Source organism: Amblyraja radiata, chromosome 2, assembly GCF_010909765.2.
Source record: "Amblyraja radiata isolate CabotCenter1 chromosome 2, sAmbRad1.1.pri, whole genome shotgun sequence".
Lineage (NCBI taxonomy): Eukaryota > Metazoa > Chordata > Chondrichthyes > Rajiformes > Rajidae > Amblyraja > Amblyraja radiata.
This window is the reverse complement of record NC_045957.1, coordinates 129,754,167-129,778,916: the sequence shown is the minus strand read 5'-3', so window position 1 is coordinate 129,778,916 and position 24,750 is coordinate 129,754,167. Positions and strand designations below refer to the sequence as shown.

The 24,750-nt window shown below is 44.9% G+C and overlaps 2 protein-coding genes across 2 annotated transcripts in view; one reads left to right on the top strand and one right to left on the bottom strand.

The window, feature by feature from the left end:
* Positions 1-252: 252 nt before the first annotated feature.
* On the bottom strand, positions 253-2,818 carry otud1 (OTU deubiquitinase 1). Its single transcript, XM_033015612.1, has one exon. It carries the CDS (start codon positions 2,058-2,060, stop codon positions 1,023-1,025), a length of 1,038 nt encoding a protein of 345 aa, XP_032871503.1. The 5' UTR covers positions 2,061-2,818; the 3' UTR covers positions 253-1,022.
* Positions 2,819-11,162: 8,344 nt separating this feature from the next.
* The window catches only part of c2h10orf67 (chromosome 2 C10orf67 homolog), a 135,172-nt gene continuing 121,584 nt past the window's right edge, over positions 11,163-24,750 (top strand). Inside the window, exons 1-3 of the mRNA XM_033015600.1 lie at positions 11,163-11,409; positions 18,594-18,714; positions 22,054-22,197. Of these exons, the coding sequence (XP_032871491.1) occupies positions 11,309-11,409; positions 18,594-18,714; positions 22,054-22,197 (366 nt within the window). The 5' untranslated portion in view covers positions 11,163-11,308. The remainder of the gene's footprint in view (positions 11,410-18,593; positions 18,715-22,053; positions 22,198-24,750) is intronic.

Genomic DNA, 24,750 nt, shown 5'->3' with positions numbered 1-24,750 from the left:
TCCTGTTCAAATTCTATCAAACAATTATCCAAAGCAGAACATAAGAAATGTTCAAACATACCTGATTGCTTTGGTTCATTAAATTCTAATCATTTAAAACCAAACTATTCTTCATTTCATCGCTTAAATGGAAGCTTCTATCGAATTTGTAATTCACAGTTTATGTCACAAGTTTATGGATCTACGTCAAACTGAATGGATACTTAGAAGACCCTTCAGTAACACATCAAATATTTAAACTCAAGCAACTACTTATGAGAAATGTTATGAGTTTTATTCATTCCATGTTGATTAATAAATGTATAATCAATACAAATACAACAGTTGCAAACTGGTTACAGGCTTGGCCCTGCAAACCATCTCAGGAAGTTAGAAGTTAAATGTATCTTGGACAACATAAAAATCAGAAATGAGAGGTCAGATAACAGAAGACAACAAAAATCAACAACTGTGATGTAAGTTTGTGAAGATCTGAAACCTCAAATTATAAAATCAAGGCAGCAATTTAATAGCAACCAGCCACCTGCCAGAATACATAAACTTAAAAGAGGTAATACACCAATAAAACAATGATTGCATAAAATGCAACATAAACAAATCTTTCTAAAGTGTTCTCCAAAAGAAATAAAACCTCTTCAAAGCAGAGACTAAACAAGTTATTTTCCAAACACCAGAAATGTAAAATATTACAAAAATATCAATGAGACATTTTCCCATTCAATTCTGTGGTCTCTTAACTCCAATAAACCCGATTAAAACTCAGGTGTCCCAAAACCTTCATCAGTCCATTTGGTTAAACATTCATGAATTCACACATTGAATTAAGGCGTTATTTATATAATAGATTTTAAGATCCATTTAAAGTGCCATTAGCCTGATCAGAATGTGTAAGAATTTAAAATAAAAGAATAAATCAAAACTATCAACAATATCTACAAATCAGAGTGCCAGTCTTACTCATTTAGGTTCACTAGCCTATCAGGGAACCTCAAGTCCTGACAAACTCTATAACGTGGAAGGACTCAAAAGCAACCGTTTTGTTCAATGTACATTTTTGAAAGAGAAGCTGCCATGGCTTTGGCCAGTTCTTCGTCTCTTTTCCTCTGAACGTGTGTCTGTGCACACCACGTCTCGTACTCTGGGTTGGGAAGCGACTGATCAAAAACTGCGTCGTAGTGCCCATTGCTCAGCCAACTCAGCCATATGTTGGGTTTGGACTGGTCTTCGGGACCTAGGCAATGCACCATAGTGGACACGGTTGGGCTTTCCACGCTACCTCCAGTGGTTAGGTAGATATTAACCTTCAGCATCTGACTCATAGCCAGTAACTCCGGGTAACCAGCCCATGCCCCGTCCTGAGCTGCGTTGATCAGAAATTCTCCAACATCACCTTCGATGATGGGGTTAAACTCGTCCAGGTGATCCGCAATGTGGTACACAGTTTGTTCCCTCAGCTCCTTGTGCATGGTCTGATCACCATAGACGGCCTTGCTGACCGCCCGGTACAGGCAGTTGCCGTCGGGGATGCTGTGAAACCTGTACTTCTGCTTCTCCCTCAAGTAAGTGTTTTGCTTTTCCACCTCGGCCCAGTAGCGCGCGATCCGGGCGTGTTTCTCCGACCTGTTCTCCACCACCAGGTCCACCGTTCTGTACCCAGTGCCCAGCTCCACTTCCCCTGCCTGCGAGGCCGGGCCTCGCTCATGGCTCTCGGCTCGGCTGCAATCGAGGGCTCGGCTGTTCACCAGCGCAGGCCCGCTGCCCAGCCGCGCCATCTCTTCCTCTGCCTCTCCGGAGACTCTCTCCTGGCCGCGGCCCCAAACCTCCACCGGCGACCCGACACCGACTTCTTCTTCTCCCTCTTCTTCCTCCAGCCCGAAGCCCCGGCCTCGATCGGTCCGCTCGGATGTGGCGAAAGCCCTGTCGTTCAGTGCCTGCACGGGCACGCCCCTCTCCAGCGGCCGCAGAGGGATCCTGGCGGTGGAGGTGTAGAGGTGCACGGCCGGGCCCGAGCCCGAGCCCGGGGCCTGGGGTAGCAGGTCGCAGCTGGAGAATGCGGGCATGGTGGCGGGGGAGCAGGAGCTGGCGCTGGCGTTAGCGCTCGGCTTCTCCACTGGCGCTTTGTCCGCTGCTTGGATGGAGACCTTAAAGGCAGCCTCAGGGTAGTGGGTCAGGACGCTGCTGTAGACGCGTATCTCGGCCTTTTTATAGCAGCCAGTGCGGGTCGCCGTCAGAAATAGCAGCTGTCATCACCGGTGCCCGCATTGGGGACGCGCTGTCTTTAATTCCAGCTACGACATACACAACCCTAACATTATCCGGATTACCTCAGCCTCGATCCTTTAAATATAGCGGAGTGCGTCCTCTGGTCTGCCCGAGCTCGGCGGAGCCGCCCTGCGTCTTCTCAAAGGCATTTGAGTGCACATTCGTCAAGGGTGAGCGAGTCTGGTGGAAGAGCCTGGATCCGGCCGGACAGCCGCCCCTCCCCCTGTGCCCGGGGACGGACGGACGGGCGACCTTGTTTACAACCAGGCTGTGCGCTGGAATGCCGCGTCCTGCCAAGAGCCGCAACCTGCCCCCAGACCTGCACACTGGCGCTGTTTCTGCTTAGCAAATCTCGTCGTTGTTAAATGGTCGTCAACGAGCATTGTCATTTTTGGGAATGGCGTATCTGGGTCAGTAACTTTCTACCATCAGGAGCAATTTGAGCCAGCAAATTTCTATCCTGCAACAACCTGAAAGGGAACTTCAAAGACACTGTAAATATGCCAGATTGTTTAAATAACCGTGGTCACTAGAAATGTCTTCTGTGGAAATTGGCTCCCTCCAAATATCAAAGCTGCATTTTTAATATCAATGGGTTGTTTTTTGACGGCTCGTTAAGCCATAAAATGATTCCAATATCAGAGCATTAAGTATTAATATAAATCAGGTGTGTGTAGTTTAAAGAGGCGGATGTTTGATAAAGAAATGCCCATGTAACTTGCTGGTCTGGAATGGCATCTCAGAGCATGATTCAGAAAGTGTTGGGAGAAATTGCGGGATCCTTCTTCAGTCTGAATTAAGGACCCGATTCAAAACGTTGTCTGTCCATTCCCTCCAGTGTTGCTACAGAACTTTGTTGGTCAATATTCCAGCATCTGCAGTTTCTTGTGACTTCACAGATATCAGCAAAGATTTAAGAAAACCTTCAAACATGACCTGATCACTACCTACCATAGTCAGTGTATCTCCTTAACAAATGGGATTAAAAGATTGGAAAACGAATAAGAGCAGAGAAGGCCGAATTAGAACGGATGTTTGAACGGAGGAAGGGGAGAAATATAACAAAATAAATGCATTAATTTACTTAAGGAACACAGAATGATAGTAATATTAGAAAATGGGCAGAGAAATTCCATATGCTAGGATATACAGTTGATATACACCCTTGGAAGTACTGAACAGAGGAACCTTTGTGTATTTATCTAAGAATCCCTGAAAGAAGCAGCACAGTTAGATAAGCATAAAACAGGGCAAAGAATTAAAATGGGCAAAGAATACAAGAGCAAAATGGTTTATATAAATCATCAGTTAGGCCATAGCTGAGGTAGACACAAAATGCTGGAGTAACTCAGCGGGTCAGGCAACATCTCTGGAGAGAAGGAATGAGTGACGTTTCGGGTCGAGACCATTCTTCAGGGGATGTCGGGGGAGTGGGTGGGACAGATATAGAATGCAGTCATTTAGAACTGAGATGAGGAAAAACTTTTTCACAGAGTTGTGAATTTGTGGAATTCTCTGCCTCAGAAGGCAGTGGAGGCCGATTCACTGGATGCATTCAAAAGAGAGTTAGATAGAGCTCTTAGGGCAAGCGGAATCAAGGGGTCTGGGGAGAAGGCAGGGACGGGGTTCTGATTGTGGAAATCAGCCATGATCACATTGAATGGAGGTGCTGGCTTAAAGGGCTGAATGGCCTACTCCTGCACCTATTGTCTATGTATCTATGTATTGTCTATACCAGGGGTCGGCAACTCACGACCTGAATGCGGCCCGTAACCCGAAATATTCTGGCCCGCGGGCGTATTTATTTTCCCGCAATCATCCGGCCCACAGATTTCCGTCATCTCCGGTTCCTGGAAGGTGATATTCGGACCAAGAGTCAGGTTAAACACTTTGAAAAATCAATCCTGCTGCCCATCGTCCTGTGTGAGGTCGGGTTCCTCCTCCAAGCCCAAGGCCGCAGCACCCAGGCGCGGTGACGCAAGGAGGCCTGCGCTGGCAGCCGCAATGGCGGAGCTGCCAAGCACTGACGAGGTCCGAGCTCTGGCTGTACCGCATCCTGCGCAAAGCCACCAGCACGGCCGCACACCTTCTGTGTCTGGGCTTCACTGTCGGGATCGGGGTTGTGGCCCACCATCCGCTCGCAGACATGCGTCCTGGCTCCTATGCAGAACAAGATTGCCGAGCCCTGGTGTATGTAGTCAGAGATAGTAAGACTGGTGATGTCACTTAAAAAGCAGATAGCAATAAAAACTGTTAAAGGTAAACCATGGCAATCTTTAATTGATTCATCAGACGGGAGTGGTAAAGATCTACAATGAGCACAAACGTTGCTCATTGCTTCTCGGGCTCCACTCACACAACAAAAGAAAGTTAGCACAATTATACATTTTTCTGATCAGTAAAACACTCCTACCAAGTCTGAATATGGCATGACTGAAAGATTCTGCAGCCTTTCAGAATATAGGAAAAATGGGTCCAAATCAAGCTCATCCAATAACAAGTTATTACTTATCTCTGGAGCGTCAGCTAATATTTCAATCTTGGCTTCTTTATGGCCTAGAAAGAAGCACATGTTATTACTGCAGGATTCCATCTTAATTTCTTTATTAAAAAGACAACCTGTCCTCCATATTGTGTTCCATATAATTTGCAAAGTCATTCAGACTTGGCACCGAGCCATTCTTTTGTTCTACTAGTCCATGCTTTTGTAGAAGAACGACTCCATTTTACATTTGACTATTAGATTTGACTATTAGCTCTTTCAGTGGGAGAACTGGAAAGTGGGAGGGGATGGAGAGAGAGGGAAAGCAAGGGCTATTTAAAGTTAGAGAAGTCAATGTTCATAGTAAGTTACCCAAGCAAAATATGAGGTGCTGTTCCTCCAATTTGCATTGGGCCTCACTCTGACAATGGAGGAGGCCCAGAACAGAAAGGTCAGATTGGGAATGGGAGGGGGAGTTAAAGTGCTGAGCAACCGGGAGATCAGGCAGGTTAAGGCGGACTGAGCGGATGTGTTCAGCAAAAAACGATTGCCGAGCCTGCGCTTGATCTCGCCGATGTACATCTGGAACAGCAGATACAGATAAGGTTGGAGGAGGTGCAAGTGAAAGTATCGGGTGTGGTTCTGTTTGTCACACACTAGAAAGGACAGGATTGTACCAGAAACGGTGCAGAGGAGATTCACCAGCATGGAGCAAAAAACAAACCGCTTGAGCAACTTAGTGGGTCGAGCAGCATCAGTGAGATGAAAGGATTATTGAAGCTGAGACCCTGCATGGAGAGGTAATTGGCAAAGATTGTTCTTACTATAAAAAAAGGCAGAACTTGTTCTTGCCCTATAAAAAGAAACAAAGATGCACCCAGTTCCCCTCTACCAATATTCTCATCTACCTGGCAAAATCCATTCTTACCCTGAAGGTTTATCGGCAATGAGAGAAACCCGATAGGCTGAGCTCGTTTTCCATAGAATACATAAGGCCGACCAAGAATTTGTTTGAGGTGTTCAAAATTATGAACTACATTAAAATAGGGTGGATAGTGAGAAACTTTGCTCCTCAGCAGAGGTGTCTACAACCAGTGGGCCTGGTTTGACTCAACTCAAAACAGTGGGCAAAGACTCTCATTACATTCAAGAAGTCTACATGCACATGCCATGTTATAGAAGACTGTAGGCTGGATGCTGGAAAATGGGATAATATAGATAGGTATATAAATGGCACAGACATGGTGGACTCAATGGGCTGTTCCCATGTGTATGACGTTGTGACATTTGGACAGGTACATGGTTAGGACAGCTTTGGAGGGAGGTGGGCCATACGCAAGCAAATGGAACTAACTCGGTTATGCAATTTGGCATGGATGAGTTGGTCCAAAGGGCCTGTTTTTGTGTTGAATAGCTATGAATCACAGACCATATAGAGAAAGAGTAGTAACCAAATTTAAACAGAAGCATAAACTAAAGTAACAGCCTTTTATTTTAAAACTGTTTGGAGCATGTGAATAATAGATATTTACTGACCATCCCTAATCTCTCCTTAGCTGAGGTAGGCATTAAGGGAAAACGGCATTGAGGGTTCTTGAGATGTATCAAGGCCAGGATGTTTTTTCTTGTCAGACAGACCAAGGATGGCTTTTTTCCTTCCCATAAGGATCACTTAAGTTTTTATGACAATTCAATAGTTCCATGCTTACCATTGTTGAGACTTTCATGTAAATACCCAAAATGCCCCGGTGGGATTCAAACTCGTGTCTCTTCAGTGAAGGTCCAAAGCGTTGTTTGCAGTTTAGTAACTTAACTATGCCCAATTGAAATTGGATAATAAAATAAAGTGGAATTTACAAACAGTGGTCGTTTTATATATACAATCATTATATAGATATGGAATGATTTAAGCCTGTTTCTGATGTTTGAAATGAAAACAAATCTTTTGCTAAGCTTCTTATCTAAGCACATGCCTCTGAATCCTGTTAGATCTTGCTTTCTGAGAATTGCATGAAAATATGATTGAATGGTATGAACTAAATATATGGCATTATAGTTGGACTGACTAGGTCTTTCATTTGAGGTCAAGACATTCCTTTTTCAAAAGACACAAAGATAATTTTCCAATCAATGACACATACACGAATGTGGAGCATAAAATGCCAGCATTTGGCTTGTGGATAGGTTCTGAACTTTAACATTTTATAGGCACTACATACAGTCCGGGTCAAAGTAACCATTATGCACCTCCTTTCATAATGAACATTATGCATGTATTAATATTTTCCTGAGACTGAAAAATCTGATCATTCAATCTTCTTCTATCTGGTGACCTTTTACTGACAGATAAATAACCCAAACTATTTCATCCTATTTGAATATCAAGGTCAAAACCAATGACATGTGTGTATTTCCTGGCCTTCATTCACTTAAAGAAAATCTTATCAGAAACAGCAGGATGGCTTCTGCATTAAACAACTCAATACCCAGGAGTATCCATCATTCAAGTTAGGAAAATCACGATATCTGGAAACATAACAAATAACATTGTTTACAGTACCGAAATGGCTTTTATACCATTGAAATAATATTACTGATTACAATTTTTAACATCCTATATTTTACTGAAATATTTCTGGTTAAGTGTTCACACAGTAAAAACTGTAAGTTAACATTAAACAAATACATGTCGTAGAGCAGAGGGATCTAGGAGCGCAGGTGCATGATTCCTTGAAAGTCGAGTCGCTGGTAGGCGGTGGAGGAGGGCGTGGGGGAGGAGGGGGCGTGGGGAGGAGGGGCGTGGGGAGGAGGGGCGTGGGGAGGTGGGGAGGCTTGGGGAGGAGGGGGACGTGGGGGAGGAGGGGGACGTGGGGGGTGGGGGAAGGGGGGCGTGGGGGAGGGGAGAACGGTGGGAGCAGAGGAGAATGGTGAGTTAGGTGGTGAAAAATTCTAGCGATATAGGGTACCGTTTTTACGCTAATTTAAAAAAAAAATGCAAACCGGAAGAGGACAATCTTCTCCACTTTTCAAATCAAACCCTCAAGTGAAATGCTGAAGCTGAAGCTTGATTTGGCATGTTTCCATCCTATTGGCATTGTTGCTTTTGGATATATCTTTGTGCTTCCCCCCTCTCTTTACTTATTGTACTCTGTTAATGCCATTTTTCAAACAATATGTGACTTCCTAATTTCTCTTACCAATTGCGATACATTACTCTTTTTTTAAATTCATTTGCAAATGATAAACCTATTTGGAAATTTTATGAATGCGTTCTTGGAATTTAATGTTGAAAGTTGCAATGAATCCTAGCCAGCATAACATAGTGGATTGTCTTTCATGCCAGCACACAGAGTACAGAACGTGCTCAGAAATCCATCGCTAGCCCAGCTGATCACCTGCTCATTGTGAGTTGAGCAACTAGAAACACATAGTATTTGGTTTCTCAGCATTGTGTAGTTGCCAGTGTATCTCACACGCAGTCCCAAAAGAAAACAATGAGGAAGATCAGGAAAGATCTAGGCAGTACTAAGACACATCACCAAACAGAGCAAAGCAGAGTAACAAGGATGTACATATGGTAAATTAATGAGATCAAGAATTCAATAGAAATAAATTAATATTAAATGTTCAGCTATGAGTGCCAAATAAATGTTCCATTCTGGCTTCGAGATCCCTAAATCACAGAAGATGCACTCCAGTCAATTAAGACACAACTGAGAGCCTTGGATAGAGCAAACGCTACCTCCAGACAACATCCTAGCTGTGGCTTCAAAGAACTGCGTTCCAGAATCAATTGCACTTCTAGCCAAGCTGTTCCAGTTAAACACTGGCATGTTCCCCAAAGACATTTAGAGACGGCTGAAAAGGGTCTCGTACAGCATAAGGTATCGGAAGATCTTCAGGACTGCAGGGACAAAGCCTAAGAGAGTATCTAAGCAGTTTGTAAGTAAGGGATGCGTGACTGTCGTGGATGCCAAGCACAGACAGGCACCATAGAGACCAACCCCATCTTCTTCAGACATTGACTATTTCAAAGCTTGGTACATTCATCTATTTACCTTTAATTTTAACCCAGAGTTTAACCTTAGTTCAGAAGGGCTCCATCATTTTTCTCCAGAGATGCTGCCTGATGCGGTGTTGCTCCATCACTTTGTGTCTATCTTTGGTGTAAACCAGCAACTGCAGTTCTTTTCTTCACATTTTGTTGGGAGCAGTACCAGACTACCAAAAAAAAAAGAAATGCCAGTTTATTGATGCTGTACTACTGAACTACTTGAATTCTAAACAATAAAAACACCATGCAATGCAGAGAGCTTTGATCTAATAACCAACAGGTCAGTTTAACACCCTGCAATCACATCCAGTCAAGAATGGTTGTAGACAATTAAAAGTGTTGCGTAAAACGTTGGAAGAACATCTCCATCCTCAACAATGGAAGGGTTCAGCCTGTGACTGTTGAAGGCTGACACATTTGAACCAGCATCTGCAGTTCCTTCTTACACATCCATAATCATGTTCAGCTATGAGTGCCAAATAATGTTCCATTCTGGCTTCGAGATCCCTAAATCACAGAAGATGCACTCCAGTCAATTAAGACACAACTGAGAGCCTTGGATAGAGCAAACGCTACCTCCAGACAACATCCTAGCTGTGGTTTCAAAGAACTGCGTTCCAGAATCAATTGCACTTCTAGCCAAGCTGTTCCAGTTAAATACTGGCATTTAACTCAACAATAAAGAAAATTGCCTAGGTATGTTTCATTCAAAAAAGTAGGACAAATATAATCTGGCTGATTACTGTGCAATCTGTCTACCTCAATTGTCAACAAAATGACGAAAAACATTGTGTTATCAAATGACCATTACGCACCAATAGCCTATTTACTATTGCTTAATTTTGGATTCACCAGGACCACTCAGATCCAGACATTATCATATCCTTGGTTCAAACATTAATCACAAAATTGAATTCTGGCAGTGAGGTGAATAAGACTGACCTGAACATTACGTGGGCTTTTGTTCGAGCATTGCATCAAGGTGCCCTGGTTAAACACAAGTCAATTGACATCAACTGAAAACACTCCGATGACCGAAGTCAGAAAGCAAGATACTTGTGATTGTTGAACATCGTTTTTACGTAAGATCTTTGGAAATTTGCCATCTGTAAAATTACTGTTTATCCACAATGCTGCCAATTTTCCATTGAAATGTAAGAAAAGTGATCAATTCATTCCTGGAGTTTTGTTTACAATATTTGTTTACATCTTGCCTAATCCTAACCTTAATTCCATTAACCAACCTTTGCTCCTTAACGCTTAGCAATAGTACCAAATTAAACATTTTGGTCCATTTTGAAAGTTTCAGTTCGAACCCTTAGTTTTCAGGGAGTGAATTGTTCCGCTTTTTTTTAATAGGAAAACAGTTGAAGGAATCCAGCGGGTCAGGAAGCATCCGTGGAGAGGAATGGACTATCGGCGTTTAGAGCCGAGACGGGTGCACCTAGATGAAGGGTCTCGACCATTATAATTTCGTCATAAAATGCTCTGAAAATTGTGAGAACCCCTCCATTGAGAAACATTTATATACACTTAAAATATTCATGCCTGGCATCGAAGTGTTGCATGAAAAATGCATGTTTTTTCCCCTTGTTGTAGGTGTCGTACCTGAGCTTTGTCTTTCCACTGCATCCATGTGTCTCAACTATTGCAGGCTGCATAGAGCCTTGATCTTCCGTTGAAACAGAATTTAGGAATGTGGTTGCAAAGCACTAATATTATCAAATCCAATGACGAATAAGTAATTTGACATCTTAAATCAGAGCTGTTGCAATTGGATTTTCTGGAAGTTTAAAAAAAAAAGTGAACAATTGGGAAGAATGATTATAGAGTGATGGGTTGTAAATATGACTAAGATACTGTATAGTATATGCGGGTTTTTTCTTTTCTTTTTCTTTTTTGTATGGCTTTGTAACTATTTGATTAGTGTTCAAATGTAAATAATTTGGTGTACATATAGTGGCTGGTGTACATATGATGTACATATAGCTGCTAAATTTGTATAAGATAATTACAAATACAAGCAGTTGAATAAGGGGTGGGAATTAATAAGCTTTGGCTTCTTCCTGCTCCTTTTCGGACACATATGGTTTCATTTATTTATAGATATTGTTTATGACACTTTATAAATATTCTTGTTTTGTTTTTTGTATGCTGTTTCACATTTGCTTTTTATTCTTTTATTCTGTCTGAAGTAAATAATAAATAAATACATGTTTTGTTTGTGGGTTGATATCTGGATTAGGTGGGTACCGAACCGGCGGCCGTTGTGCACGGCTCAAGCCTGGGTGTGGCCGATATTTCGCATCTACAAAGCATTGGATAGTGGATGAGCCGAGGCGGTTGGTGTCGCCGCGCTCGCGCTCCCTCGCGCCCCGCACCGGCGAACCCTCCGCGCACGTGCGTGTGTCCGGCCCAGAGACCCGTCCGCGGCCACTCGCAACCAAAGCCGCCTGCGCTGCTCTGTCAGTTACCATGGCAACAGCGGTGCTGACCGGGCCGGCTCCGGAATGGCGACGATCGAGTCTCCTCCGGTCGAGCCCGAGCACAGATGCAACGACGACCCGGCCTCGCTGACAGCTCATTCCACCGATGAAAGCTGTCTACCAAGGTAACTTATAGTTCGGAGTCGGCTGGTTTATCTCTGTAGCTCTGCTCACCGCTGTCAGTCAGTTATCAGTAAATGCAAAACCTGTAGGTGCCCGCAGAACGGAGTTCTTGGCTATCTATTATTCTTCTCTTTCTGTCTTTTCTTGTGCTAGTCGTCCGTATATTCGTTCTCAGCTCAAAAGTTTTGGTTGACAGCTGACAGTTGTGCACCTTAAAAAAAAAAAACGTTTTTGTTGGTATTCAATGCGGTCAAGAATGATTCATTCAATTATACTTTATTGTCAAGTGTACCCCAGTAGTGCAGTGAAATTCTTATTTTGCATTTGGTTCAGTGGCCATCTTACTACACATTAGGCACAATCATACCAAAGTACAAAAATGTGGGATAGTAGAAGTTCTTGCAAGAAGTCCGTGCAAGATTGCCCGTCCTCCAATGCTCTGAAGGTGATAGTGGATTGCGATCGCTGTGACGGTATTTCCACTATGCTGTTGTGAAGAAAGTTCCAGGATTCAGACCCAGTGACAATGATGTAGTTGTGCAGCTTGGGGAGGAACTTGTGCTCAATGATGTTACTCCATACACATGCCACCATTGTGCTTCTTTGCAGTCGAGATTGTGTGTTTGGGTGATGCTGTTTGTAGGAGCCTCAGTGCAAGTTCTCGGGGTAATTTAAAAGTCACTCATGTTACTTCAAACAAGCCTCAGGCTGTGACCACCCATCCACACACAGTTGAACAGAATAACATCAGTACATTTTGTGCAAACTAGTCACTTCGCCAGAGGTATAGGGAATGAATGAATGATTAGAGTAGTTTATGGGTTGCCCGTTAAACAAACTCGTTTTTACTGGATAAAGGGGTAAAAGTGTTGGAGTAACTCAACAGGCCAGGCAACATCTGGAGAATATGGATAGATGATGTCCCAAGCCAAACATCACCCTAACTATCCGAAGGAGGGTCCTGACCCGAAATGTCACCTGTCCGTGTTCTCCAGAGATGCTGCCTGACCTTCAGAGTTACTCCAGCACTTTGTAATCCAACACCTTCAGTTCCTTGTTTCCACACTCTGGTTTATTCTGGATGATATCAAGCATCTTGAGAGTTTTGAGGCTATATTTCCGATGTGTGCCTTGTAAATTTTGGTATGTCAGGAGATGAGTCACACGTTGCAGGATATTCAGCCAATGAATGCTCTTCAAACCATATTTATGTATTGACCCAGTTGAGTTTCTGGTCAGAGTACGCCCCAAGAATGATAATGGTTGACAACATGACTGTGACTAATTAAATAATTTAAAGGGCAGATGATTCAACTCTCTTTTGCTGAAGATGGTCATTGTCTTGGGTGGTGTGCATGTTACTTGCCAATTACCAGCCAATTGAAATGCTTTCTCCATGATGCCCATTGACTTTAGTTTTACACCTTATACTTAATTCTGTAAATTGCTGTCTTCATTGCAGATACTTTCATCCTACCTCTGTAATATTTGAACCAAGGCTGTAATAATGACATTTCCCATCAATTTACATTTTTTTTTTTTTTTATTTCAAAATATACTTTATTCAATTGGTAAATATATACAATTTCTGAACCATTCAAAACAAATTTCATCCGACATTTTCGGAGACTATACAAACTTTTTCCAGTACAATTTTTTTTTCATTTGTCAAATTTCACCAAACAGTCCCCCACCAGTGCCACTCTGTGGCCCCTGTTCAAGTAATAAATATATACAATGTGTACAAAGTGCGAAAATTTCCATCTGACATTTCAAGTTCCACAAAAAATGTGCCCCACCCGTGCCACTCATGTGGCCCTCTGGTGTGGGATACCTTCCCTTAATTTAATTTAATTTGAGGGGCGTCTCCACCATACTGTGCCCCCCATGTCCAGCAGCGGAAGGACCCTAGACTGTGGCCCTCCCCCACCGAGCCTTGGCGTTGGCTGCACCAAGCTTCAGCGAGTCCCTTAGCACGTACTCCTGCAGTCTGCAGTGGGCCAGTCGGCAACATTCCCTGACGGACATCTCGCTCTGCTGGGTGGTGAGCAACGCTCGGGCAGACCAAAGAGCGTCTTTCACCGAGTTGATGACCCTCCAGCAGCACTCGATGTCAGTCTCTGAATGTGTCCCTGGGAACAGTCCGTAAATCACAGAGTCCTCTGTGACGGAGCTGTTCGGGATAAATCGTTCCAGGGACCCTTTCATACCTCTCCAGACTCGTTTTGCAAATCCACACTCTGCAAAGAGGTGGGCAACCGTCTCCTCTCCATAGCAACCGTCCCGGGGGCAGCGTGCGCTGGTAGTGAGGTTCCGACGGTGCAGGAAGGATCTAACCGAGAGGGCTCCCCTCACCGCCAGCCAAGCCAGGTCTTGGTGCTTGTTGGTCAGTTCTGGCGATGAGGCATTTTGCCAGACAAGCTGGGCAGTCTGCTCTGGGAACCACGCCACCGGATCCATCGAGTCCTTTCCCTGCAGTGCCTGCAGGACATTACGTGCTGACCACTGCCCGATGGACTTGTGGTCAAAGGTGTTGGTCCGGAAGAACCTGTCAACAGACGTCAGATGGGGCGGCAATGTCCAGCTGACTGGTACATTGCGTGGCATCTGCGCCAGGCCCATCCTTCGCAACACCGGGGACAGGTAGAACCTCAGCAGGTAGTGGCACTTAGTGCCCACGTGCCTTGGCTCTACACTCCGCCTGATGCAGCCACACACAAAGGTGGCCATCAGGATGAGGGCAACGTTGGGCACGCTTTTGCCCCCGTTGTCTGCCGACTTGTACATGGTGACCCGTCGTACCCGGTCCATCCTCGACCCCCAGATGAACTGGAAGACGGCCCGGGTGATCCCCGTGGCGTAGGAGGGAGGGACAGGCCACACTTGTGCCAAGTACAGCAGACCCGAGAGCACCTCACACCTGATGACCAAATTTTTCCCGGTTATGGAGAGGGAGCGTTGCTTCCACAGCTCCAGCTTCCTCCCCACCCTGGCTATCCGCTCCAGCCAATTCTTGTTACTCGACTCAGCCCCCCCGAACCAGATTCCCAGCACCTTCAAGAAGTCAGGCTTGATGGTGAAGGGGATGGAAGATCGGTCGGGCCAGTTGCCAAAGAGCATGGCCTCGCTCTTCCTGCGGTTCACCCTGGCTCCCGTGGCCGACTCAAACTGGTCACAGATGCTGATCAATCTGCGGACCGACCTTGGATCCGAGCAGAAGACGGCGACATCGTCCATGTACAGGGAGGTCTTGACCTGAATGCCCCCACTGCCTGGCAATGTCACTCCTCTTATGCTCGCATCCTTCCTGATGGACTCGGCAAAAGGTTCAATACAGCAGACAAACAAGACAGGAGAGAGAGGGCAACCCTGCCTGACTCCAGACCTTACAGAGAAACTGTCTGATTCCCACCCATTGATTTGGACTGCACTACGGATGTCGGTGTAGAGCAGTTTGATCCAATTTCGGATTCCCTCCCCAAAACCCATTTTGGAGAGCACGTCCCTCATGTACGTGTGCGATATCCTGTCGAAGGCCTTCTCCTGGTCCAAGCTGACTAGGCAGGCATCCACCCGTCTGTCCTGCACGTAGGCGATGGTATCTCTCAGCAGCGCTAGGCTGTCTGAGATTTTCCTGCCAGGTACAGCACAGGTTTGGTCCGGGTGGATCACCCGTCCCAGAGCAGACTTGACCCGGTTGGCGATGGCCTTAGACAGGATCTTGTAGTCTACATTCAACAATGTTATGGGTCTCCAATTCTTTATATCTTTCATCTCCCCCTTCTGCTTGTAGATTAGGGTGATGCTGCCCTTCCTCATGGAGTCTGACATGCTGCCGGCTAGAAGCATGTCGTTGTACACTTCCAGCAGGTCCGGGCCCACCCAGTCCCACAGAGCCGAATACAACTCGGCCGGTAAGCCATCGCTTCCGGGAGTTTTACTCGAGTCAAAGGAGCGGATGGAGCCAGTCAGCTCCTCTAGGGTCAGTGGTTGGTCCAGACTCTCCTGCTTGCTGTCCTCCAAGACCTCCGTGATAGAGGACAGGAAGTTCTGGGAGGCGGTGCTGTCTGTGGCCTTTTGGTCATACAATTCCGAGTAAAAGGATTTGCAGACCCTCATCATGTCTGTCTGCGAGGATGCTACCGAGCCGTCCTCCTCCCTAAGGCTGTTGATCACAGAGCTCCCCCTGTGAACCTTATGGAAGAAGAAACGTGAGCACGTCTCATCCTGCTCCACATGGCGGACCCTGGATCGGAAGATGATCTTGGAGGATTCAGAGGTAAAGAGCCGAGCTTGCCGGTCCTTCACCTCTCTAAGTTCCTCCCTCACATCCACCCCCCTCGACTGCAGAAGGAGCAGTTGTTGCAATTCTGTCTGGAGTTGGCACAATTCCCTCTGACTCTGTCTTGCTCTCTGAACCCCTTTGGCTATGAAGAACCTCTTAATGTTCTCCTTGGTTGCTTCCCACCAGAGTGTCGGGGAGTCAAAGAGGGGCCTCACCGTTCTCCAACGTGCGTAGTCCCTCTTTAGCTCCTCAACGTTCTCTGGGGTCAACAGCTTCACATTTAACTTCCACGTCCCTCTGCCTGCCTTCCGGTCCTCCTGTAGGTGACAGGAAGCCTGAAGGAGGCAGTGGTCAGAGAAGAACACCGGCGTGAGGTCGGTGTGTCTCACCGTGACGGCCTTCGTGGTGAAGACGAAGTCTATCCGGGATCGGGCCAAACCGTCCGATCTCGACCAGGTGAACCGCGGCTGGGGCCCGCCTGCAGGGTCGCTGAAGGCGTCGTGCAGCCTTGCGTCTTTTACCGTTTCCATCAGGAACTTGGACGTGCTGTCCAGTCTGTTGTCGGCACTGCCGGATCGTCCAGCCGCATCAATGATGCAGTTGAAGTCACCGGCCAGAACGAGCTGCCGGGACGTGGCCAACAGCACTGGGAGCTGCTGGAGAACGGCCTGCCGCTCGCTCCGCACGGGTGGGGCATACACATTAATCAGCCGGAGCGGAGAACCACGGTACATTACATCCACCACGAGGAGACGCCCCGCAACCACCTCCCTGACCTCAGTGATGGCGAAGTTCCCTCCCCGCAGCAAGATCCCGAGGCCAGAAGCACGACAATCATTGCCCCCCGACCACACAGACAGTCCGTGGGGCCACCATCGCGACCACCTCCGATAACAGCGGAGGTGTGGCAACCCGCACTCCTGTAGAAAAGTCACATCTGCCTTGACCTTGGCCAGGTACTGCAAGGCATTAACACATCGCGCAGTGCTCTTCACACTGCGCACGTTTAAGGATGCCAGTTTGAGCTCCATTGTCCTTTAGAGTCCGTTTTCCTGCTCCCTCATGCCCACCGCTTCGGTGAATTGCCTCACCTTTCCTGGGCTCAGATACCCGGCCTCCTCAACGGGTTGGGTTTCCCCTGTGGTAACCCGAGGTGTCGTTGGGGGGGGGCTGCTCGTTTTACCCCCTTCTGGGTGCGCCGCTTCCCCCGTCTCTCGTGGCTGGGGCTCAGTGACAGGCTTACTGCTCCCGGAAACTCGGAGCTGAGGCCCAATGGCCGCTGCACTGCTCCCGGTTGCCCGGAGCTGGGGCCCATCGGCCTCTACGATACTCCCGGTTGCCCGGAGCTGGGGCCCATCGGCCGCTACAAAGCTCCCGGTTGCCCGGAGCTGGGGCCCAATGGCCACTGCACTGCTCCCGATGCCCTGGGGCTGGAGCCCCTCGACCGCTGCACTGCTCCCGATGCCCTGGGGCTGGAGCCCCTCGACCGCTGCACTGCTCCCGATGCCTTGGGGCTGGAGCTCCTCGATCGCTGCACTGCTCCCGTTGTCCTGGGGCCGGAGCCCCTCGACCGCTGCACTGCTCCCGTTGTCCTGGGGCCGGAGCCCCTCGACCGCTGCACTGCTCCCGATGTCCTGGGGCTGGAGCCCCTCGACCGCTGCACTGCTCTCGGTCTCCTGGTGCAGGTGTACAATCGTCCTGCACCTTCTCCTTTCCGCCCCGATTTTCTTCTTGTGGGGTTTCCCGTTCGCCTCATCCTCCGACGAGGAGAGGTTTCTCCCTTCTGTCAGGGAGAGAGACCGTTTTTTGGTGGTTTTTTTGGGCTTGCCATCCCTTTCTGGCCTCTGCTCCGTGTGCTGACCCTTCTGGTGTTTTTTCGATTTTACAGTAGTCCAAATTTGCTCTCCCCCCTCCTCCATCGACTCTCCCTCCTGGGCTTGGTGCTGGAGTTCTCCTGGCACTTGGGGGCTCGAGGTGGTTGAGGTGGCTGAGGTGGTTGGGCTGTCCTCATCCCTGTTTCCCCTTTCTGCTGGGGACTTGGCAGTGATAGTGGGTGTCTCACCTACCCTGGGGGTGCTGGAAGCCGCCCCTCTTGTTGCCTGTGCATATGTGCATGCTCTTTTTGGGCAGGCCCTGTAAAGATGGCCTCCCTCCCCACACAGGTTACAGTTCTTGCTGGCTTGACAGTCCTTTGTCTCGTGGCCCTCCATTTTGCAGTTTTTGCAGACCACTGCATTGCATTGGGCCATCACATGTCCAGGCTTATTACACTTTCTGCAAACTCTGGGCTGCCCCACGTAAATTAAATATCCTCGGTTTCCTCCAATTGCGAAAACTGATGGAGGGTGGAGGAGAGTTCCTTCCTTGTCCACCCATCAATTTACATATCATTGAAAACAGAGTTATTTGGAAAGTAATTAGCCGGACGTATTCTGCTTTGTGTGAACTGAATATTGTGGAGTAGCATTTGGTTTGTCACTATGCTAATACATTACAGTCCATTTGTAATATGTTGGTATGACTGTGCAGGGATGCTGATTTAATCCCCACGCCATTGATTACTTCCTCAACTGCTCAATAGTAACCAAGAATAGGAACCTGAATCATCCTAGATTGCTTAAACTTTGAAAGTTAACCCTACTTTGTGGCAGATAATTTAGCATAGGCTAGAAATTAAACATGGTCTGTAGGGAAATTGGATAAACCTGCAGGCATTCTGATGTTTAGTTTTGAATATTTATTTTTACATCTTACAACCTACAATTTTATCACTCCTTCATTTTCTATTTTTTTTAAGTATTGCCCCTTATTTTGTTTGCTTAAGGAAATTATATTTTGCCATTCTAGAATGATCTCTTTTACAAATATATACTGTAAATGTTTCATAAATTTTCCTTTCAGTCCAGCACCTTCAGATCTGTTGAAGATTGGCTTCTTTAAAACAGACCGTGCTACTCAAACTGAAGTCAGTGACATATTGGAACTGAAGGAACTAAGTACTGCAATTGAGACACTAGGAAAGGTACGTGAGTGATCATTAACTTTTATTGCAATGTGGTACTTAATTTTAAATAAGAGAATGTGCCAGATTGAATCAAGAGTACAGTTGCATCATGCATACTAAATTGAACACCGACACCACAAGTCTATTTTGGTGAATCATTATTTGATAACAGAGAAAAGTATACAATAGAGTTTGAAGGGATCGATGTTACTGGCCTGTACTAAGATGCACTGGGCACAATTTCTCTGGTCATTTTCTCATTTGTTAAAGTGATGCATCAAAGGTTATTACAGAAAATAAAAGTTGTTTGTGTTGGGATTAGCTTGATAACCTTTTATAATTGTATAAATGATGGTTGCACAATGGCACAGCGATAGAGTTACAGCTTTACAGCACCAGAGACCCGGGTTTGATTCTGACTCCGGGTGCTGTTTATACAGAATTTGTACGTTATCCCTGAGACCGCGTGGGTTTCCTCCCACATTCCAAAGACATGCAGATTTGTAGATTAATTTGCCTTGGTAAATTGTCCCACAAATTCATCCACATATACGTTTCTATGCTTACAAGCATGTAAAGATATCTATGAACATTTTCTCTTGCATAGTCATTGAGTCATAGAGTATGGCTGCTTAGGTTTGCGGCACAGTGGCGTAGCAGTAGAGTTGCTGCCTTACATCGACAAAGACCTAGGTTTGATCCTGACTAAGGGTGCTGTCTGTACGGAGTCAGTACTTTCTCCCTGTGATCGTGTGGGTTTCCTCGGTCCAGGTGTTCCAGTTTCCTCCCACACCGATGTACAGGTTTCTAGGTATGTAGGATAGTGCTGGTGTATGGGATGATCACTGGTCGGTGCGGACTTGGTGGGCCAAAGGGTTTTACACGCTTAAAAAAAAGAGATCGAATGAATTGGTCAAATATAATTTTCTTTTCACAAAGCTATGTTGACTTTGGCTGATTGCCTTGGATTTTTCAAACTGCCCTGTTGTAATGTGAAATAATAGCTTCTAACATTTTCCTTATGATGTTAACTGGCCTTATGAGGTCTGGCTTTGTTTTCCATTTTAAACAGAGTAGTTGCATTTGCATAGATTCTCGTCATGGATACCACTGAATTTACAGCTCCGAGTAATATTGTTTTGTGAGATGATATCTCATCTTCTGAATGAGGTTCTTGCAGGAGTGTGCATTACAATGTCTTCTCCTGGGGTAAACCAAGTATTTCTGTTGAATGAGATATGCACCCTTCTTATTGACGCTTAGCTTTTAATTTCCATCATAACTATGCAAGTGGGAGGTGCTTGTATGAGTGTGGGTTAAAGTGGATTAGCAGCATACTAGTCAGTTCTGATTCACAAAGGCCATCAACATGAATGTTACTTCTGTTCCCTCCTGGCTGGCCCAATATTTCCAGCATTTTATGTTTAACTAGAAAGGGAACATGTTGCGGTCCCGTAACAAGACGGTTGGGTGTGGGGGGGGGGGGTGGGGTCTGGCTGGCTGAGTCAACATAAAACACTAACAACCCCAAACACAAGGGGGAGGGGGGTTGGGGGGGTGCAAGTGGGGTTGAGAGGGGTGAGACGGGGAGAGAGGGAGGAAGGGAGGGGGGAGAGAGAGGAGGGTGGAAGGAGAGAGGGAAGAGAGTGGTTTTTTCGTGGTTTTTCTCTTTGTTTTCGTGGGAGGGTTCTTTCCGTTCGGTTTTGTTTTTCGCTGGGGAGAGGGGAGGTCTCCCTGCTGCAGGTTTTATAGTTTATGCATTTTGGTGAAGTTCCTTGCTTGTGTTGCCAATGCCAGCTCATCGGCTTAGATAAATATGTATATGTTTCGAAGGATTGTTCATCTGTCATAAATATTAAAGATTAGAGAGCAGATGCAGGATATTGCATGCAAGAGTGGGCAGCTGCATTTTCCTCAAATTTCATTCAAAAGCAGAGGTTTCTTCTCGCAACCATTTGGATAATATAGATCACCTGATGGTCCCTTGTCATGCTTTAGATCTCAACTTTTGCAACTTTCGATGACTGACAGTATTTTATGCGACTAAGACGTCAGTTTAAACAACACAAATTATTTGATTTCTCTCAAAGGTATTGTTCATTAAGGATAAAGGGGAAATCTTTTAGGGCTGAGATGAGAAAAACATTTTTTTACACAGAGAGTGGTGAATCTCTGGAATTCTCTGCCACAGAATGTAGTTGAGGCCAGTTCATTGGCTATATTTAAGAGGGGGTTAGATGTGGCCCTTGTGGCTAAAGGGATCAGAGGGTATGGAGAGAAGGCAGGTACAGGATACTGGGTTGGATGATCAGCCATGATCATATTGAATGGCGGTGCAGGCTCGAAGGGCCGAATGGCCTACTCCTGCACCCATTTTCTATGTTTCTATGTTCTATTAGCTTACGTTTCGGCAACTGGCTGGATAAAATTCAACTTGATCAGGGATGGGGCAATTTTCTTGAACGGCTGAAAGTCAACTGTCAAACTGGCAAAATAAAGAAATTTACCAAATGCTTTTTTGGATCAGAGAAGGGCAACCATGTATGTTTTTCTACATATTATATGTAACCAATTAGACTTAGACAGTGTTCTGTAGTCACAGTGGCTAGTTATTTGTTACCTTCCCAAATGTCTTATCAAGGTCTTCAGCCTTTCCAAATTTCATGTCATTGATGTTTTAATCATTTTCAGGATTATTTTCCTGATTTTTTATAATGCAATGTTCCAATTGGTTGTAAATAGTAATAATGTGAGTGATTTGAAGGCTGAAAATTGACATTCTGCTGTGGCTGAGAATCGTATGTATCATATAATTTAAACCAAATGGTGAAGGTACAGGTGTCTAAATATCTTGTGTCATTCACAGAAACAATATTCACGGGTTTTCAATTTTTATAACTGCATGGTCATGGGTGTATGGAACAAGCTGCCAGAAGAGGTAGCTGAGCCAGGTACAATTACAGCACTTAAAAGACACTGGGACAGGTACATGGAGAGAAAATGTTGAGTGGGATATGGGCTCAATGCCGGCAAATGGGACTAGTTTAGATTGGGCATCTTGGTTGGCTTGAACGAATTGGGCTTAAGGCCCTGTTTCCATGCTCTATGACTATGCAAGAGGGAATTTTTATGGACATCTTTACATGCTTGCAAGCATAGAAATGTACATGTAGATGAAATATGGTGAGTTCTTGGACAAAATAATATTTAACATTAAATCATTAACTAGTTTTTCCCAGCATTGTGAAACTGAACAGTAAGTCTGAAAAAAATGTAAAATCATATTGGAAGCTTAAATGATTTTATAAAAACTAAGGATTGTTATAATATGCTTAAATTGATTTGTCTCTTCTTCAGGATAGAACAATACTACAGAGAAACGTAGACATTAACATATTATCCCTACAAGCAGATTACCAAATGAAACTGGAAGAAAAATGCACATACCTCTATAAAAGAATGAATGACCAAAATTTTCATCTTAAGAAAAAGTATATACAGGTAATAAGTTTGCGTATGCAAAGTATGTAAAATGAGGTGCTTGAGGAGTATAAAGAATGTAAAAAGAATCTTAAGAAAGAAATTAGAAAAGCTAAAAGAAGATATGAGGTTGCTTTGCCAAGTAAGGTGAAAGTAAATCCAAAGGGTATCTTCAGCTATATTGATAGCAAAAGGATAACGAGGGATAAAATTGGTCCATTAGAGAGTCAGAGTGGACAGCTAACTGCAGCGCCAAAAGAGATGGGGGAGACATTGAACTATTTCTTTTCTTCGGTATTCACCAAGGAGAAGGATATTGAATTATGTGAGGTAAGGGAAACAAGTAGAGTAGCTATGGAAACTATGAGGTTCAAAGAAGAGGAAGTACTGACACTTTTGAAAAATATAAAAGTGGATAAGTCTCCAGGTCCTGACAGGATATTCCCTAGGACATTGATGGAAGTTAGTGTAGAAATAGCAGGGGCTATGACAGAAATATTTCAAATGTCATTAGAAACGGGAATAGTGCCGGAGGATTGGCGTACTGCGCATGTTGTTCCATTGTTTAAAAAGGGTTCTAAGAGTAAACCTAGCAATTATAGACCTGTTAATTTGACGTCAGTGGTGGGCAAATTAATGGAAAGGATACTTAGAGATAATATATATAAGCATCTGGATAAACAGGGTCTGATTAGGAACAGTCAACATGGATTTGTGCCTGGAAGGTCATGTTTGACTAATCTTCTTGAATTTTTTGAAGAGGTTACTCGGGAAATTGATGAGGGTAAAGCAGTGGATGGTGTCTATATGGACTTCAGTAAGGCCTTTGACAAGGTTCCTCATGGAAGGTTGGTTAAGAAAGTTTAATTGTTGGGTATTAATGGTGGAGTAGCAAGATGGATTCAACAGTGGCAGAATGGGAGATGCCAGAGAGTAATGGTGGATGGCTGTTTGTCAGGTTGGAGGCCGGTGACTAGTGGGGTGCCACAGGGATCTGTGTTGGGTCCACTGTTGTTTGTCATGTACATCAATGATCTGAATGATGGTGTGGTAAATTGGATTAGTAAGTACAATAATACAAATTTATTGTCATTTGAGCCCCAGTGAGACTCAAACGAAAACGTAAGTATGCAGATGATACTAAGATAGGTGGTGGTGTGGATGATGAAGTAGATTTTCAAAGTCTACAGAGAGATTTCGGCCATTGGAGGAGTGGGCTGAAAGATGGCAGATGGAGTTTAATGCTGATAAGTGTGAGGTGCTCCATCTTGGCAGGACAAATCAAAATAGGACGTACATGGTAAATGGTAGTGAATTGAGGAATGCAGTTGAACAGAGGGATCTAGGAATAACTGTGCACAGTTCCCTGAAGGTGGAATCTCATGTAGATAGGGTGGTAAAGAAAGCTTTTGGTGTGCTGAGTATAGAAGTTGGGTTGTAATGTTAAAATTGTACAAGGCATTGGTGAGGCCAATTCTGGAGTATGGTGTACAATTTTGGTTGCCTAATTATAGGAAGGATGTCAACAAAATAGAGAGAGTACAGAGGAGATTTACAAGAATGTTGCCTGGTTTTCAGCAACTAAGTTACAGAGAAAGGTTGAACAAGTTAGGTCTTTATTCTTTGGAGCGCAGAAGGTTAAGGGGGGACTTGATAGAGGTCTTTAAAATGATGAGAGGGATAGACAGAGTTGACGTGGATAAGCTTTTCCCATTGAGAGTAGGGAAGATTCAAACAAGAGGACATGACTTGAGAATTAAGGGACAGAAGTTTAGGGGTAACATGAGGGGGATCTTCTTTACTCAGAGAGTGGTAGCTGTGTGGAATGAGCTTCCAGTAAAAGTGGTGGAGGCAGGTTCGTTTTATCATTTAAAAACAAATTGGATAGGTATATGGACGGGAAAGGAATGGAGGGTTATGATCTGAGTGCAGGTAGATGGGACTAGGGGAAAATAAGTGTTCGGCAGGGACTTGAAGGGCCGAGATGGCCTGTTTCCGTGCTGTAATTGTTATATGGTTATATGGTATGTTTAATTTCCTTTGAAAGACTATTGTTAATAGTTCATACATTATATTAGAATATTAGATGTGTATGGCCAAGAAGTTGATGTCACCATAAATCATGTTGATGTCATCATTAATGGAAGAATACACAAACACCAACTGAGCTCAAATTAATAATCTTCAAACACTCTGCTTTCACTGTAAATTCTCACTTCCTTCACAGAGTTATACCACATTGGAAACGGGCCCATTAGTCCAACTTGCCCACACCGACCAACATGTCCCATTTACACTAGTCCCTGTCTGCCTGCATTTGGCCCATATCCCTCTAACCCTATCCTATCTATGTATCTGTCTAAATGTTTCTTAAATTTTATGATAGTACCTGCCTCTACTACCTCCATATACCAACAACCCTATGTATAAAACAAAAATTACTCCTCAGGTCCCTATTAAATCTTCCCCCTCCCCCCCCCTCACCTTAAAACGATGTCCTCTTGTTCTCGATTTCCCTACTTCGGGAAAGAGTGTGCGTTTACTTGATCTATTCATCTCACGATTTTCTACACT